The following is a 13,461-nucleotide window of genomic DNA, read 5'->3' on the forward strand; positions in this document are numbered from 1 at the left end:
CTTATCTGACAGTCTCTCTGTATCTCTCCCCCGCTCTTTCTCTCTCCGCCGAGTCATGGCCAATACACCGTCAATCCAGGTTAAAAATCTGTCATATAAATTTCAAGACGGTTCTTCCGGCCTGGCAGATGTAAGCCTCGACCTACCTGCCGGAAGTCGAACTTTACTAATCGGGGGTAAGCACGTTGTTCGGCCCGCAATTGATTATTGATTATTGATTATTTTTTTTTTAATGGCTAACGTCAACGGTAGCCAATGGAGCGGGAAAAACCACCCTTCTACGGTTGCTCGCGGGCAAGCGTCTCGCTCCCGATGACACGATCACCGTCGGGGGCAAGGACCCCTTCAAAGAAGGTCTGGAGGGGGTGACTTATCTAGGCGTCGAATGGGTTCTTAACAATATTGTCCGGACTGACATCGACGTTCCTACACTGCTGGCTTCTGTGGGCGGGAACGCCTATCCTGAGCGGAGGGATGAGCTTGTGGATATTCTCGATATTGACTTGCGGTGGCGCATGCATGCAGTGTCTGATGGAGAGCGCCGCCGCGTCCAGTTAGCCATGGGTTTGCTCCGACCCTGGCAAGTCCTACTTCTCGATGAAATCACCGTTGACCTGGACCTGCTATCCCGTCATAATTTTCTCTCTTTTCTCAAGCGCGAGACTGAAACTAGATCCTGCACCATAGTGTACGCGACGCATATTTTGGACAATTTGTCTCAATGGCCAACGCATTTGGTGCACATGAATCTTGGTAATGTCAGGCAGTGGGGCCCAATTGCAAAGTTCCAGAAAGAAGTGCCAGAAACGTCTGAAAATAGCCAACTTGGAGAGCTCGTTCTAAAGTGGCTCAAGGAAGATCTCAAGGCCAGAGGTCCTAGAAATGGGCGGCATGGCCAAGCCAAGACCTACGAGTCGTTTGATGGAATGGGGGGTTATGGGTATGAAAAACGGAATTGAATCCATCCCTCTAACCCTGTCAGCTTCTCTTCCAAGTTTTAAACCTCTCTCCCGTATTCGTCTTTTTTTCGCCGGTTTTCTTTATTTGCTTTCTTTTCTTTTCTTTTCTTTTTAGCTTCTTTCTCCTTTCTTTGATCATTTATTTATTGATATTTCCGCCTCATTCAACTATATTTACTTTTACCATGGCATGGCATGCAAGGGTTTCACTGCATTGAAATTTGAGGATCAACTCCAGCGGATATGTTCAACATTCGATAATTCCTTCAACAGGCATAGACCTCGCCGATGTTCTTTGCTTTGTATTTGTATACATATAAGTCATATATCATCTCATGAAACCATGTTCGAAATAGCATATATACGTGTTGAGGTGTCCTCACTTGCAACGGCAAGCCTGAGACTATATTCGTCTCGGCTGGTATCGTATTTTGCAGAAGGTCGCCATGCGAGTTGTGTGATCGCTTTGGACGGGGATATTAGCTTGTCGATATTACCCAGATGGGTTGCCTCCAGGCCGTCAACTGCGATTTTGTATAAAGACAGTTCACCACTATCCTCGCCTGTAGCAAGGAAGACTGAGTTCGCCTGCGCCCTCGGGAGGAATGATATTGCGGTAACGGAGCTCTTCAGTGTGATTAATGTTTTGCATACAAAGGACCCGTTGCTAATTTGCCAGATTTTCACTAACTTATCGCGACCAGCTGTGGCGAAAGTGTGGATATCCGGTACCGGGGCCCAAGCAGCATCCAAGATCATTCTTGAATGGCCTTTAGGGTGAGATTCCATGAGTGAGAACGCAGATCGATCTTGTTCACTGCGACAGTAAACTGCCCATTGCCGATCTCGACCAACACTCAGAAGGTACTGGTCATCGCTAGAAAAGGAAAGGCTCGTAATAGTTAAAGAATGTGCTGCTAGGGAAGGCCGTATCTCATGCCAGTCCGATGTATCATAGAGACGAACCACTGCATGATCTATTGAGCTCGCCTTACAGGCTGTAGCAATGAGTGTGCAGTCATAACTGACAGCCACAGCCGAGATTTCATAGCCATGACCATAGAGTTTTTCGTGCTCTGGCCATAGTGTGTAGCGCGCTAGCTGGTCCTCTAAGGGTGGCTGGTTTGAATCCGAGAGTATTGTTTGATTTGCCTGAGCTTGTCCAATAGTGGTAGCATTTGCCTCCTCCCCCTCCCCCTCTCCCATTGGAGCTTCTCCCATCGATTGATTTGAGAGACCCAAAACCGGGATCTGAGCCATGTCTGGCAGTTCTCCTTCTGCAGATTGTTTGAATCCAGAGAGTTTGTCTAGTAACATAGCGATTGGTTTGGGCTCGTCGAAAACCCGCAAAAGCTTCTCATCTGCACCGGAAACGAAGCGCGCAGGTCCCAATGTATCGACACAATTCAGGTCATAGCCGTGAATTTGTGGCCTCGAGAACTCATGCCAAGACTGTTTTCCATCACGTAGCCATTGGGCATGAAGTCGAGTCGTCTGGTCTCCACTGGTAGACAACAAATAACCCCCAGTAGGTTCCCACCGTACGCCATTAACCGAGCGCACATGTCCCGATATGCCCAGGGTCTGCACCCAGACATCCGCATCCGCATCGTAGCTCCATGCCCTCCAGCTACCTGTTCGTCCAAGACTTACTACTTGGTTACCGTCCGGTGACCAGAGGCCAATCCAGAACCCACCGGTGCTACCTGTAGCTGTAGTAGACCCCTTCTGAACACTGATTTCCCCCATCCTTTCAGCTGAAACCCAAACTCCAGAGACGGTATCTTGTTCCCAGATAGTCAAGGTATTATCCGCAGAAGCAGAGAGAAGTTGTTGACGTTCGGGGCTGGGGTTCCATGCAGTAGTGTAAATCCAGTCCTCGTTCCCGAACAGAAGAGCTTCGAAAGTAACAGAATACTTCGACCCCGCTGCATTAAATTGATGAGCTTTATTTGATAGCGTCGGTTCGAGTTCGCCTAGCATGGGGTCCTCTTCTCCTGCCGCCCCTGCAAGGGTAACCTCCCCACGTTGGATTCGCCAGAGGCGAATATACTTGTCCTGGCTAGCAGACGCGAGCAAAAGGTCTCCTGTTTTGCTCTGCTTATCCCGCGTAAACGACAGAGAACGCACCCAAGCCTCGTGACCGGATAGCACAGCAGCAAGCCTGAAACTAGTATCACCGAGCGGATCTTCGAGGATGTAGATATGTATGATGTTTGTAGTGCCTGCAACTGCCAATATCATGGGTCCATCTGCCTGGAGCGGCTTCAGTGCCAATGCCAGAGGGAAAAAGCGTGGCTTCATAACTATAGTTGTGAGTAACTCGCTCTTGGTTTCTTCTCCCTGGAACATTATTCTCCAAATTTTAACACTTCCATCTGCCGCTCCAGATGCAACGAGATCCGCTCCATCACTGACAGCGATTGCGTTTATCGAGCTTGTATGACCTTCTAGAGTTTGCGCATGAGTGAATTGGAGATGGGTACCCGTTACACCTCGCCATATCCGAACTGTGTGATCGGCAGCAGCAGTAACAAGGAATTTTGTGCCCGTAACGGGATATGTGTAGAATCTAACGGCATTGACCTTGTCGGTATGGCCGACAAGAAGAGAGTAGACCCCACGCTGAAACTTATCCTGCGCGCGTAATTAGATGCTCAGCCAACATCCATGATACAAGGCAGTAGATACGAAGCACAATCAAGTTCTACGAGATTATTCATACCTTCGGGTCCCACAAAGCCACATTGTTGTCCGCACCAAAGGCAAGCACACCGGACTGAACATCCCAGTCAGCGGCGGCGGGATGCCTGTTTCCGCCGACACTGATATAATCGCTTGTGATGGATACCATGAGCTTGGACTTTGGGGGTCTAATACCTATATGGTATATTTGCCGAAAATCTTTGTTGCGCGGAGACAAAGATATAAAGGAAGGATTGTTGCAAATACTGGAGGCCACCACTGGATGACTTTTTGTGCTGCGAACCCTCTGACGCTTATCGATAAGGGCGACGGCTCACGACACTGCAAAACCCCTCTCCTTCCTTCCCACCACAGCTGGGCCTCCATGCCCAGTACATACTGTGCACTCCAGCAGGGCTAAACCAAACATTCCAATATATTTCGGTGTAATATTTTAACATGACCGCCGACACAGGGATTAGTCTTGAAAGCGCGAGGGCGGAGGCTCCTGGCTCTTTCTCTCTCACCGTTGAGTTCACGTTCGGTTTCCCCCTCGCTACCCGGCTATTGCCTTGGTCAGATAAGTTGCTAACTTCCTGATACCATACAGTGGTGGTCTTGAAATGCTGTTCTCTAATGAGCGCAAGCACAGTGTCACACTACCTGCTCGGCTGAGTGACGGTGGCCGGCCGAAGATAAGCTTCCTCCTCAAATACCTTGTCAAAAACGTGATGAAGGATGAGAGAGAGGAATTGTTCATATTGGAGGACAATGTGTACGTCTCCTTGGAGTCATACTAAGTAAGTGAGCTAATAGTAGATATTAGGCGTCCCGGTATCCTTGTCCTCATCAACGATGCAGATTGGGAACTGGAGGGCGAAGAAAACTATGAGCTCCAACCTGGCGACAACATTGTCTTCGTTTCTACGCTACATGGAGGATAACAATTCTTATATAATATGTTCTCAATCCTACCCATCGATGCCACAAAGATGACAGGATCAGGGCCGGTAACTATAATCGCTGCTCTTCAAAAACCGATTGTACGAAACACAGGGTTAAACAACGTCCTCAACATGCTGCTGCGATATTCTCTCGGGCTCACGAGGGGTCCGAAGTCCGCTTTGTGGCGTCGAAAACCCTTCTTGTGGACTACTTAACCCTCCAACCAAAGGAGTGGTGACCCCACTGGGGGGCACAGGTATTTTGATGTCTTGGGGTGAGCCAGGAATGATTTCCTTGGGGAGGTCCGGAATATGGATCCTACGAGCCTCATTTTGATAGCTTTCCGGGATGATCTGAGGAAAGTAATTAGTAAAATGTTCAATTGTTCGACTCGTTGCATTCATACCTCAATTATCTCGTCCCGAGGGAACTCTAGGAATGGAATATCCGCCGCATTACATGCCATAAGATAGCCGTATAGAACCCTTAGGACGCTTTCATGTGCAATAATGAGGAGATCATTCTGCTCACGTTCAAGTTCCAATATTATAGGTTCAAGGCGCACAGCAAGGTCGTGATACGACTATAATAGCGAAACTCGGTCAGTAACCGTCATATCAACGAGAAACAGAGTACCTACCTCTGCCCGAGGGTACCTATGGTGATAAGGATCCAATTCATGCTTTGCTACCTCGTCTGGATATTCTTCACGAATCTTCTTTTCTGACATCTTCTCGCAAACACCTGGGTTCAATTGGCTCAGTTGTGATCTCTGTCGGACTTTGTATCCGGTCTCGTGAAGATACTTTGCGGTTTCGATTGTCCTACGCCTGGTGGAAGTCCAAACTGTCAACGGTTTCAACTCATAGTCTGTCTCTCCTTGGTCGATTGTTGCTTGCTTCTCAGACTCTCTGTGCCTCAGTAGACATTCAGTCATTTTCTTAGCATAGTCCTCCCCTTGTTCTGACAAGGAAGCATCAGCTTTGTAAGAGTCAGCTTCCAGGGAAACACCGGCCTGGGGATGTATTTGTCAGACACCGGACAAGACATGAATGATGTAAGACTGCAAGTTGTTCACCCACCCGTGCGAAATATGTATGTCTAGATTTTATGTGAAGGTTGAGAAGATAAAAAACGATACGATGGGAAAGATAACCAAAACTTCGATTGTTAACAATCAACCTTTCGCCAGCATTGATCATCTGCTTCAAGTTAGTATATATCTCAAGGCTCAAGATGAGGCGTTATCACCTTGATATAGTTCAGGTCTTTTTCCTCCATCGTCTGGAACTGAGGGATCCGAGCGTGTATACGGGTCAAATAATGCTTCACTGCCTCCTCCGAGGTCCAGCCTACATACTACTAAATATCAATCGTTGGATTCAAAGCATCGACTGCCGCTGGGGAGGGGCATCTACTCACATCGGGTGAAGATATTTTTACCCGAAGGACATTCTCTTCGATAATGCGCTCATCATCGCACCATGACTCGATAAAAAGGGTCTAGTCCGGAGATACTCGTAAGCACTGTCCATGCATGGTCACAGGTGATAAGCATTTGCATACCTCAATATCATGCTTGGCGAACTCCTTCGCAAGCGATCGTCGTCCTGAAGCCAAGGGGTTAACAGCATCATATATTGCTATCTGGCCATTTTCATCATTCAAAAATTGGTATATGTCTTCCCGGCACCGTTTTACAATCTTTTGTCTCAGAAGGACTGAGGAAGCAGATGCTATTTTCGTTTAGCGGAATCAAGAATGACGTAAGTGAACGAGAGTCGCCCAGCTACTGAGTATTATAAACAGCTCAGCGGGTAGTTCACTAACCGTTAACGAAGAAATAATCATCAGGGATGTCCTGGCCAACTGGGATAGTGGCACGTCTGTAGTCTCCAAGGTGGAAAATCCTAGTCTTAACGCCCAACCTGCGATGCAATTAGCTCTGACGAAGGAAGTCGACGATATAACACAACGCACCACCTAAGATAGCGCGCCAGAGCTACCGATATATGTCTATATTGGTGCAATGAGTTAGTAGTGGCATTAGTATAAATACAGCGGGTCTGGTAAACAAACGTCTTGCCCCTTGCTGGTAAGCCCACAGTAATAATGACAATCCGCCCGGAGTGGAAAAGTCGACCGGACTCTGTACTATACAACTGAGCCGGTGCTAAATCGGCCTTTTCGGGGAGGTCATGAATTGCATCAACAAATGTTGACGACTTGCGCCGGAATCGCGGGGAGTTAGCAACAATATCCGCGGTTCTAGCCTGATGTCAATGTGAATGAACTCGTATTAAAAACCGTACATCAGTTCCAGATCGTGAGGGGCCATTCCCCGAGTAGTCGTCTTTCGTCACCTCCGTGATACTATCAAGGGGAACTATACACAGAAGGAATAAGGTATCGGAGGGGCTTCGGAGCATAGCTTACAATAGGGTGTCCATAGTACAGTGAAATAACGTCAATGAGGCTCTGAGTCGTGAGGTGGCAGGCAACAGCAATAGACAGCTTTGGTTTAGAAGAGCCTAGATGATCGACAGTCAAAAACACGTAAAAAGTAAATGCAAGAGGAGAGAGAAAGATTCAAGAAGCTAAAGTAATGGGGTTATGGGCGAGGAAATGTGGGAAGAGTACGTTGGTCCAAGCAGTGAACCTTTTGGTTTCGGCGACGGAGGTATGTACTGTACAGCAAGAGTGCCCGACTCTACACCGAATAAGTCAGTGTTACTCCCAAGCAGAATTAGTTAGGAGTGGTCGATACTTCTCTAGATCTTTCCTGGAGCTCTAGGTATAAATTACACGAGGGTCAAAATGAAACTTTTAGAATCTAGAGCTCTACTTGGACGACTGCAGCTTCTACTAGGATACCTGTCTGCTGCAACTCGCTCGTCCCAAGCTCCTATCCCGAGAAGGCCCGAAAGAGGCTAGTGTATTTCGGCTGTCCGGAGACACCAAAGGTGCAACCGGGCGGAAAAGCAAAAGTGACTTTTTTCAAGTTCCAAAAGCGACGGAATACTCAATACCAAGTCAGTCAAACCTGCCCTGACATCCTTTTTCCTCAAACTCTTACTCGACCAGAGCAGGCCAGACATAGCCCGCCCTATAGAGGTCGATTTGCAACTGTCGCGGTTGCTCTCTTATATCTGAAGTTCGAGTAAAGGGCTGGTCTCAAATCCTTCCTTTGTTTTCAACCATTTTCTCAGGCCCGCGCGACGACCAGCCGTATCCATCATTGTTTTCCTCTCTTAACGACCATTAATCCTTTCCAATTAGTCACAATGGCCGAATACTTAGCTTCTCCTTCCTTTCTCACGGATAATTCCGTCGCTGCCGTCATAAAGGATGCATACACTTCTTTCTCAGAGCGAAGGGCTGCTCTCGGTCTGCCCAATCCCGGAACCGTGGATAACATCGCTAGGGAGGTGCAAAAGGAGGTCTTGCTATCGAATTTTATGTTCTCGGGTCTCCGGGCAGACCTAACGAAGGTCTTTGGCATGTCTCCTCTGTTTCGTGTGTCGCATGCGTTCTCCATGGGCTCGTCGGGGAACCTGCCTCCCTATGCCCTCTCGGCCATGTATGGAAGTCCAAAGGTAGGCTCTACTGTCACTCTGCAATCCCCTTCACCGTGATTCTGCTCTTTATTGTGGATACTGAGTGTATGATATGATTAAAGGTTTTCATGCAAGGTAATTTTGGAAGCGACGGCGCACTCGCCGCTGTCGGCAACTATCGTTGGAGCCCAAAGCTTGTCACCAAGACCAACACTCAGATCATGGCTGGTGCCAGCCAGGGTCTTATGCAGATCGACAATGACTACACTGGCGATGATTTTTCAGCCTCGATCAAGGCCTTCAATCCATCCTTCTTGGATGGAGGTCTTACTGGCATCTTCGTCGGAAGCTATCTCCAATCCGTTACCCCCAGCCTGGCTCTTGGATTTGAGGCCATCTGGCAGCGCCAGGCTATGAACACTCGCCCAGAAACTGCGATATCCTACAGTGCCCGGTACAAGGCCAATGACTGGATCGCCAGTGCTCAGCTCCAGGCTCAGGGCGTCTTCACAGCATCTTACTGGAAGAAACTTTCTGAGCGTGTTGAGGCCGGTGTTGATATGAACTTGCAGTTTGCGCCCAACGCAGCCGCAGCTCTGATGGGCGGTCCCAGCAGAGATGGTACCACTGCCATCGGTGCCAAGTACGACTTCCGAGCATCCACTTTCCGAGCTCAGGTCGACAGCGCCGGAAAGGTCAGCTGTCTGCTTGAGAAGCGGATAGCGATGCCCATCTCTCTTACATTCGCCGGTGAAATTGATCAGGCTAAGGTGAGTTGCTTTTACACCACTTCATTGCCTGTCGTGTTCAATTGTCTAATGTGTTTGGTTTTAGCAATCGGCTAAGCTCGGTCTTGCTGTGTCCCTTGAGATCGCTGGCGAGGAACTGATGGAGCAGCAAGAGAAAATTGAAGCCCAGGGCATGGTTCCTCCACCTTTCTAGGCCTTTTCGATACATAGTGGGGTTAATACAGCTCACCTGATTATGGAAGAATGGAATTTTGCTCCATGTCCTCCCAGCTGATATCTTTTTTCGTCGTTTGTTTTAATAGCTCTTCACTCCCCCTGTGTCTTGTTCGGAAGATGGTGTGTCACCTCCTAAGGAGTTTATCCCCTCGGATGCGGTTGGTTATTTCGAGGACGCAGTCGTTTGGCGCCACGGAACCACATTTTGTATAGAATCTTCTTCGATTTACCTGAAATCGTTTTTCTTTTTAACCCTTCATTTTTGTACTTTCCTCCTATGGATCCAGATATGACTGTCAACCCACATTCTGTTTTTACTGGTACCCTATTTCTTCCCACGGGCTATTTGACTGACCACCAGGACTGCGAGGCATGTATGAAAACACTTGCGGGACGTTGTTGTTTGTTTATGCATAATAGATGGGCAATGTAAAACCATTTTATTCACTCGAAAGCACCGCTGCAATGATAATGTGGCATCGCGTCCTCCGGGTCTATGGAATCAGATGCCCACAGTGGGACAAGAAGGGGTGTAGAGCAATATGCTACATATAGTGGTAGGTACCCTGTAGAAACCACATCATGGTCTAAATCAGGATCCATGCAGTCGCTAAATTGTATAACACGCTCTGCCCTTAATTCTGTATCCAGTGTCTTGTTGCCCTTAGCGTACTACTAACAATAAGGCAGGGTCCAAGCCCAACTCTCGACTCTACTATAGGTTCACGCTTCCAGATATCATGCACTCCACTAGTAGTGGCCCATAAGATAAAGTCAGTGCCTACGTCCATTGGCCAACCCGCAACAAAAATTCTATCGCTCGTGGTGAATCCCGGGACGCGATGGCCTGGCAACTAGGTGGATACAGTGGGCACTTTGCATGTCCAGGGCCCGTACTCCGTACATTGCAGGTGATCAGCTTCTAATTGCTACTCTGAGTAATTAGTACATAGTCTAGGCGGTGGCAATCTAGCTGTCTACTGGGGTTGCGGAATATGTTGGTTGTTCCCCGTATGCCTTCTAACCACTGACAACACTGAACTAACAATATGACCCTCCAGAAACCAAGAAATGGAGAAGTAGATTTACTATACTTTGGAGGTATAAAACTCGGAGAGTGAATGAACAATAAACAGTGCACAGGAGATAGTACTACTGTAAATGTTCGTTTCAAGATCCCACTAATAGATTTATGCGGGGATTTCGGCTATGGCAGCGACCACTAAAACTCTAGTTACACATTCTACAACTGACATGATTTATGATTTGCTAAACCATGTTCTTATGACATCCAGCGAGAAATTTCGCGTTGGGTTTTTTAGCGTGTGGCAATTATCAAATTAGAAAACGAAACCAAGGGAAGTTGCCTGGTTAATAATTGATGTTCTCTTCGATGGTAGTTGGTTCAATTGATCCACTATGACATCAAGTCTTGAAACTGGAGTAAATACCCACCCAGTAGTCCTTCTTTTGTTTCTCTCAAGTAATAGACCAGTCTAATAATACTAAGAATAATCGAAATAGTTATCGGGTACTGATGCGCGTGCAGCCCAGCTCGCTGTGCACACAGCCTGTCATTCCGTGCGTACAGTGGGATGCAAAAAGTTTGAAAAAATCTGCTTGACCGCCCTACATACCGCCATATAAAAACCCTACCAAATCCAGCGCTTTAACCTACACACGTCTATCTATACTTTGAATTATAGCCCCTAGGAGGAAGATAGATGCTAGTTATTAAGTTAAGTGACCTGTATACTAAGTAGTCAGGCCAAGGGATGGAGTTTGCGAGGTTTCTGCCACGCAAAATAAACTAATTAGGAAGGCGGTTATGCCTGGCAATAAATGTATAGTTTCCACTGTAGTAGTACAGCTTCTTAGTACTCCTACTTATTTTATTCGCTCCTCAATACCTGGGGGATATCAGGGGGACCCCTACACCCAAGGGTGCTTGTTCTTGTTGATATTAAAAAGATTGTTATCATAAAATAGTTAAGCAAAGAAGAAGATATATAAACCTTATTATCGGACTAACCTAACTAGGAAGGTTTGGCTGTGTAGTGCACAGAGCTGGGCAATACGCGGATTTACCCTAGGTATTCGTCCTTGGGACTCCCACCCAAAAGCGTTTTTCTCCTACCACAGAAAACAGCATTGAACTATCTTCTTGAATTAATGATTTCCGAACAATCGCATCCTTGATTAGTTTTCCCGGTTAGACTTGAGAGTGGCTTAACTCCAGCATGGCAGCAGCCACCAGTTGATACTTATTGTAATTTGATACTCCTTTAATCAACAGCTAGTTAGACAAGTAGATATATATGCATATCTGCTTTCTAGTCATGTATCCGTATTATTCTGAACAGACAACAGGGCATAGTGAGAGATACACATACTCCTCTATATCTTAGATATGTTTACAACCCCAGTATTATTCATCTGCAAGCATATATTTCGAAATTCTGTCATACATTCATTCCTGACGTTAAATCTACAAGGCCACAGTACGTACATCCCCAGAGAGTACAGAATCTGAAGATATCTATAATGACGTACCGGTTCCAAAGTTAAGTCTTACCATGACTTCCCTTTGTTTTTACGAAATATTCAAAAGAGGAGAACAGGAAGAATAGACGCTACCATATTTATAATTTATTCTGAGCTCCCAAGTCCCTGCACCTGCTAGTCCAAGCTCTAGATGGTGGTTTCAACACTAGATAGAAAACCTCGGTCCTTGTAATGTGTATCTTTTGTTCAGTTTTTGTGCTACCCATTGACTTAAAGTTGCGAGGGCTGAGAAGAAAGGGATCTCTATCTAGGCACTACAGACCTACTCTCAAGATTACTCAGTAATTTAGGGCAAGCGTAGAAAACCTAGTCATCATCATTTGTTACACTGTGCTTTCTACTTGGCATTACTAGTGCGCTGCCGTACTGCTGCATATCTACAACAGGCGATAAGCATATATATCCTGGAGTCTATATTGTAAATTCTATGAACCGAAAAGTATGCACTGATCATGAACATTGAAATGTTCTTTATTTATACTAGTCTCCCTGCTGTCATGGACTATGGTCATAGACTTATAATGAAGGCTGTACTTCATCTTGATTCTTCAAAGTTGTAGAAATTGACAGTAGATTTAACATATGACTATAGATAGCAAAGCGAATATGAAACAAACATAAATCATGGTGTATGTTTGCAGGTTAGCTGCAAAATAAAAAAACAGTAACTTTAAGATAGGTGGTATTGCTACTTTTGATCTTTCATTTTTACTCTCCAAAGATTGTTACCTAGTACCAGATAGCCACGAGAGACAGCTTTGGAGAATTTTGGTCAATGGATCCCTGACCTGTTGACTTTCTGGCCATTAAATGCTCCGCAGACCAGGCAATGGATATACTGAGCAAGTTAGAAACTGAAGGAGGTATACAGCCTTGTGTACCAAAGTGCCAGTAAGTTATTTGAGAGAAATTATGGACAAGACAAACTTCAGTGGACTATTCTATCTGCTTCAATAAAACTCACGCCCTGAAAGAGAATAACCCTCTCCAATACAGTGGGGTTCCAAAAGTATGTGACTCCTTATACTTAAAGGTACCTAGTGATTCTATTTGCATGGTACAAGAAGCTATGTACCTTTAAGTATAGGGGGTCACATACTTTTGGACCCCCACTGTACATGATTTACCTGATGGTGGGCAATTCTTCAGGTGCTTGATACTATCACTTTATAGTGCTGATACAAAACTTACAAATAATCTTAGCTTCTGTATCATCTAGGATGATAGTATTCTACTGTGTAAAGGACAAGGTAAATCATCTTACTATTCTACTACACAATGAAAAGGATCCTTTAAGAGCACTAGGTGAATTCTTACATAATCAAGACTTCTCCAAGTCACAAAAGTGGGGCAAGAGCAATTAGCCAACCAGTGTTATATATAATAAGTACATAGTTTGGTAATGTATTTGTAAAATTTACCTGTGTGGTCTTTTTAATTTTATGGTGGTCGGTTGGAAGTTTTCATCGTAACCCATTCATGTAGAACTAAGTTTTGTTATTAATATTACTCTCTCCTCTAATTTAGTAGGAAAGGCAAGGACCTTTCTAGCTAAAATCCGACCATGGTCCACAATGGGTCTGAAAAATCCCCAATGCGTGTAGGTAAATACCAAGCTACGAGATACCAAAATAGATAAAATGTTTGTTTTCTTAACCATCAAGTTCGGTGTATATCTTAGCCTTAGGGTTTAAATTATGTTATAACTTTTCTTCCTAACCACAGTATCATTTGAAACAATATCACCAATACCAATGTTTTGTAAAACAACTATATAAAAGTCTC

The 13,461-nt window shown here is 45.7% G+C and overlaps 3 protein-coding genes across 3 annotated transcripts; 2 read left to right on the forward strand and 1 right to left on the reverse strand.

Annotated features, from left to right (window-relative positions):
- On the forward strand, positions 1 to 1,126 carry BDV27DRAFT_45669 (putative ABC transporter). The gene is made up of 2 exons (XM_032076685.1): positions 1 to 176; positions 253 to 1,126. Exons 1-2 carry the CDS (start codon positions 56 to 58, stop codon positions 957 to 959), a joined length of 828 nt encoding a protein of 275 aa, XP_031923126.1. The 5' UTR covers positions 1 to 55; the 3' UTR covers positions 960 to 1,126.
- Positions 1,127 to 1,292: 166 nt separating this feature from the next.
- On the reverse strand, positions 1,293 to 7,039 carry BDV27DRAFT_149024 (6PF2K-domain-containing protein; the record flags this gene model as incomplete). The annotated part of the gene is made up of 12 exons (XM_032070994.1): positions 1,293 to 3,596; positions 3,685 to 3,816; positions 4,721 to 4,942; positions 4,996 to 5,172; positions 5,230 to 5,604; positions 5,672 to 5,791; positions 5,841 to 5,948; positions 6,012 to 6,092; positions 6,156 to 6,325; positions 6,420 to 6,517; positions 6,669 to 6,857; positions 7,026 to 7,039. 12 exons carry the CDS (start codon positions 7,037 to 7,039, stop codon positions 1,293 to 1,295), a joined length of 3,990 nt encoding a protein of 1,329 aa, XP_031923127.1.
- A 586-nt stretch (positions 7,040 to 7,625) lies between these two features.
- Positions 7,626 to 9,554, forward strand: tom40 (TOM complex pore protein TOM40). The gene is made up of 3 exons (XM_032068461.1): positions 7,626 to 8,185; positions 8,269 to 8,916; positions 8,981 to 9,554. Exons 1-3 carry the CDS (start codon positions 7,874 to 7,876, stop codon positions 9,086 to 9,088), a joined length of 1,068 nt encoding a protein of 355 aa, XP_031923128.1. The 5' UTR covers positions 7,626 to 7,873; the 3' UTR covers positions 9,089 to 9,554.
- The last annotated feature ends 3,907 nt before the right edge of the window (positions 9,555 to 13,461 follow it).

The sequence above is a fragment of the Aspergillus caelatus genome, assembly GCF_009193585.1.
Source record: "Aspergillus caelatus strain CBS 763.97 unplaced genomic scaffold BDV27scaffold_231, whole genome shotgun sequence".
NCBI classification, from domain to species: Eukaryota; Fungi; Ascomycota; class Eurotiomycetes; order Eurotiales; family Aspergillaceae; genus Aspergillus; species Aspergillus caelatus.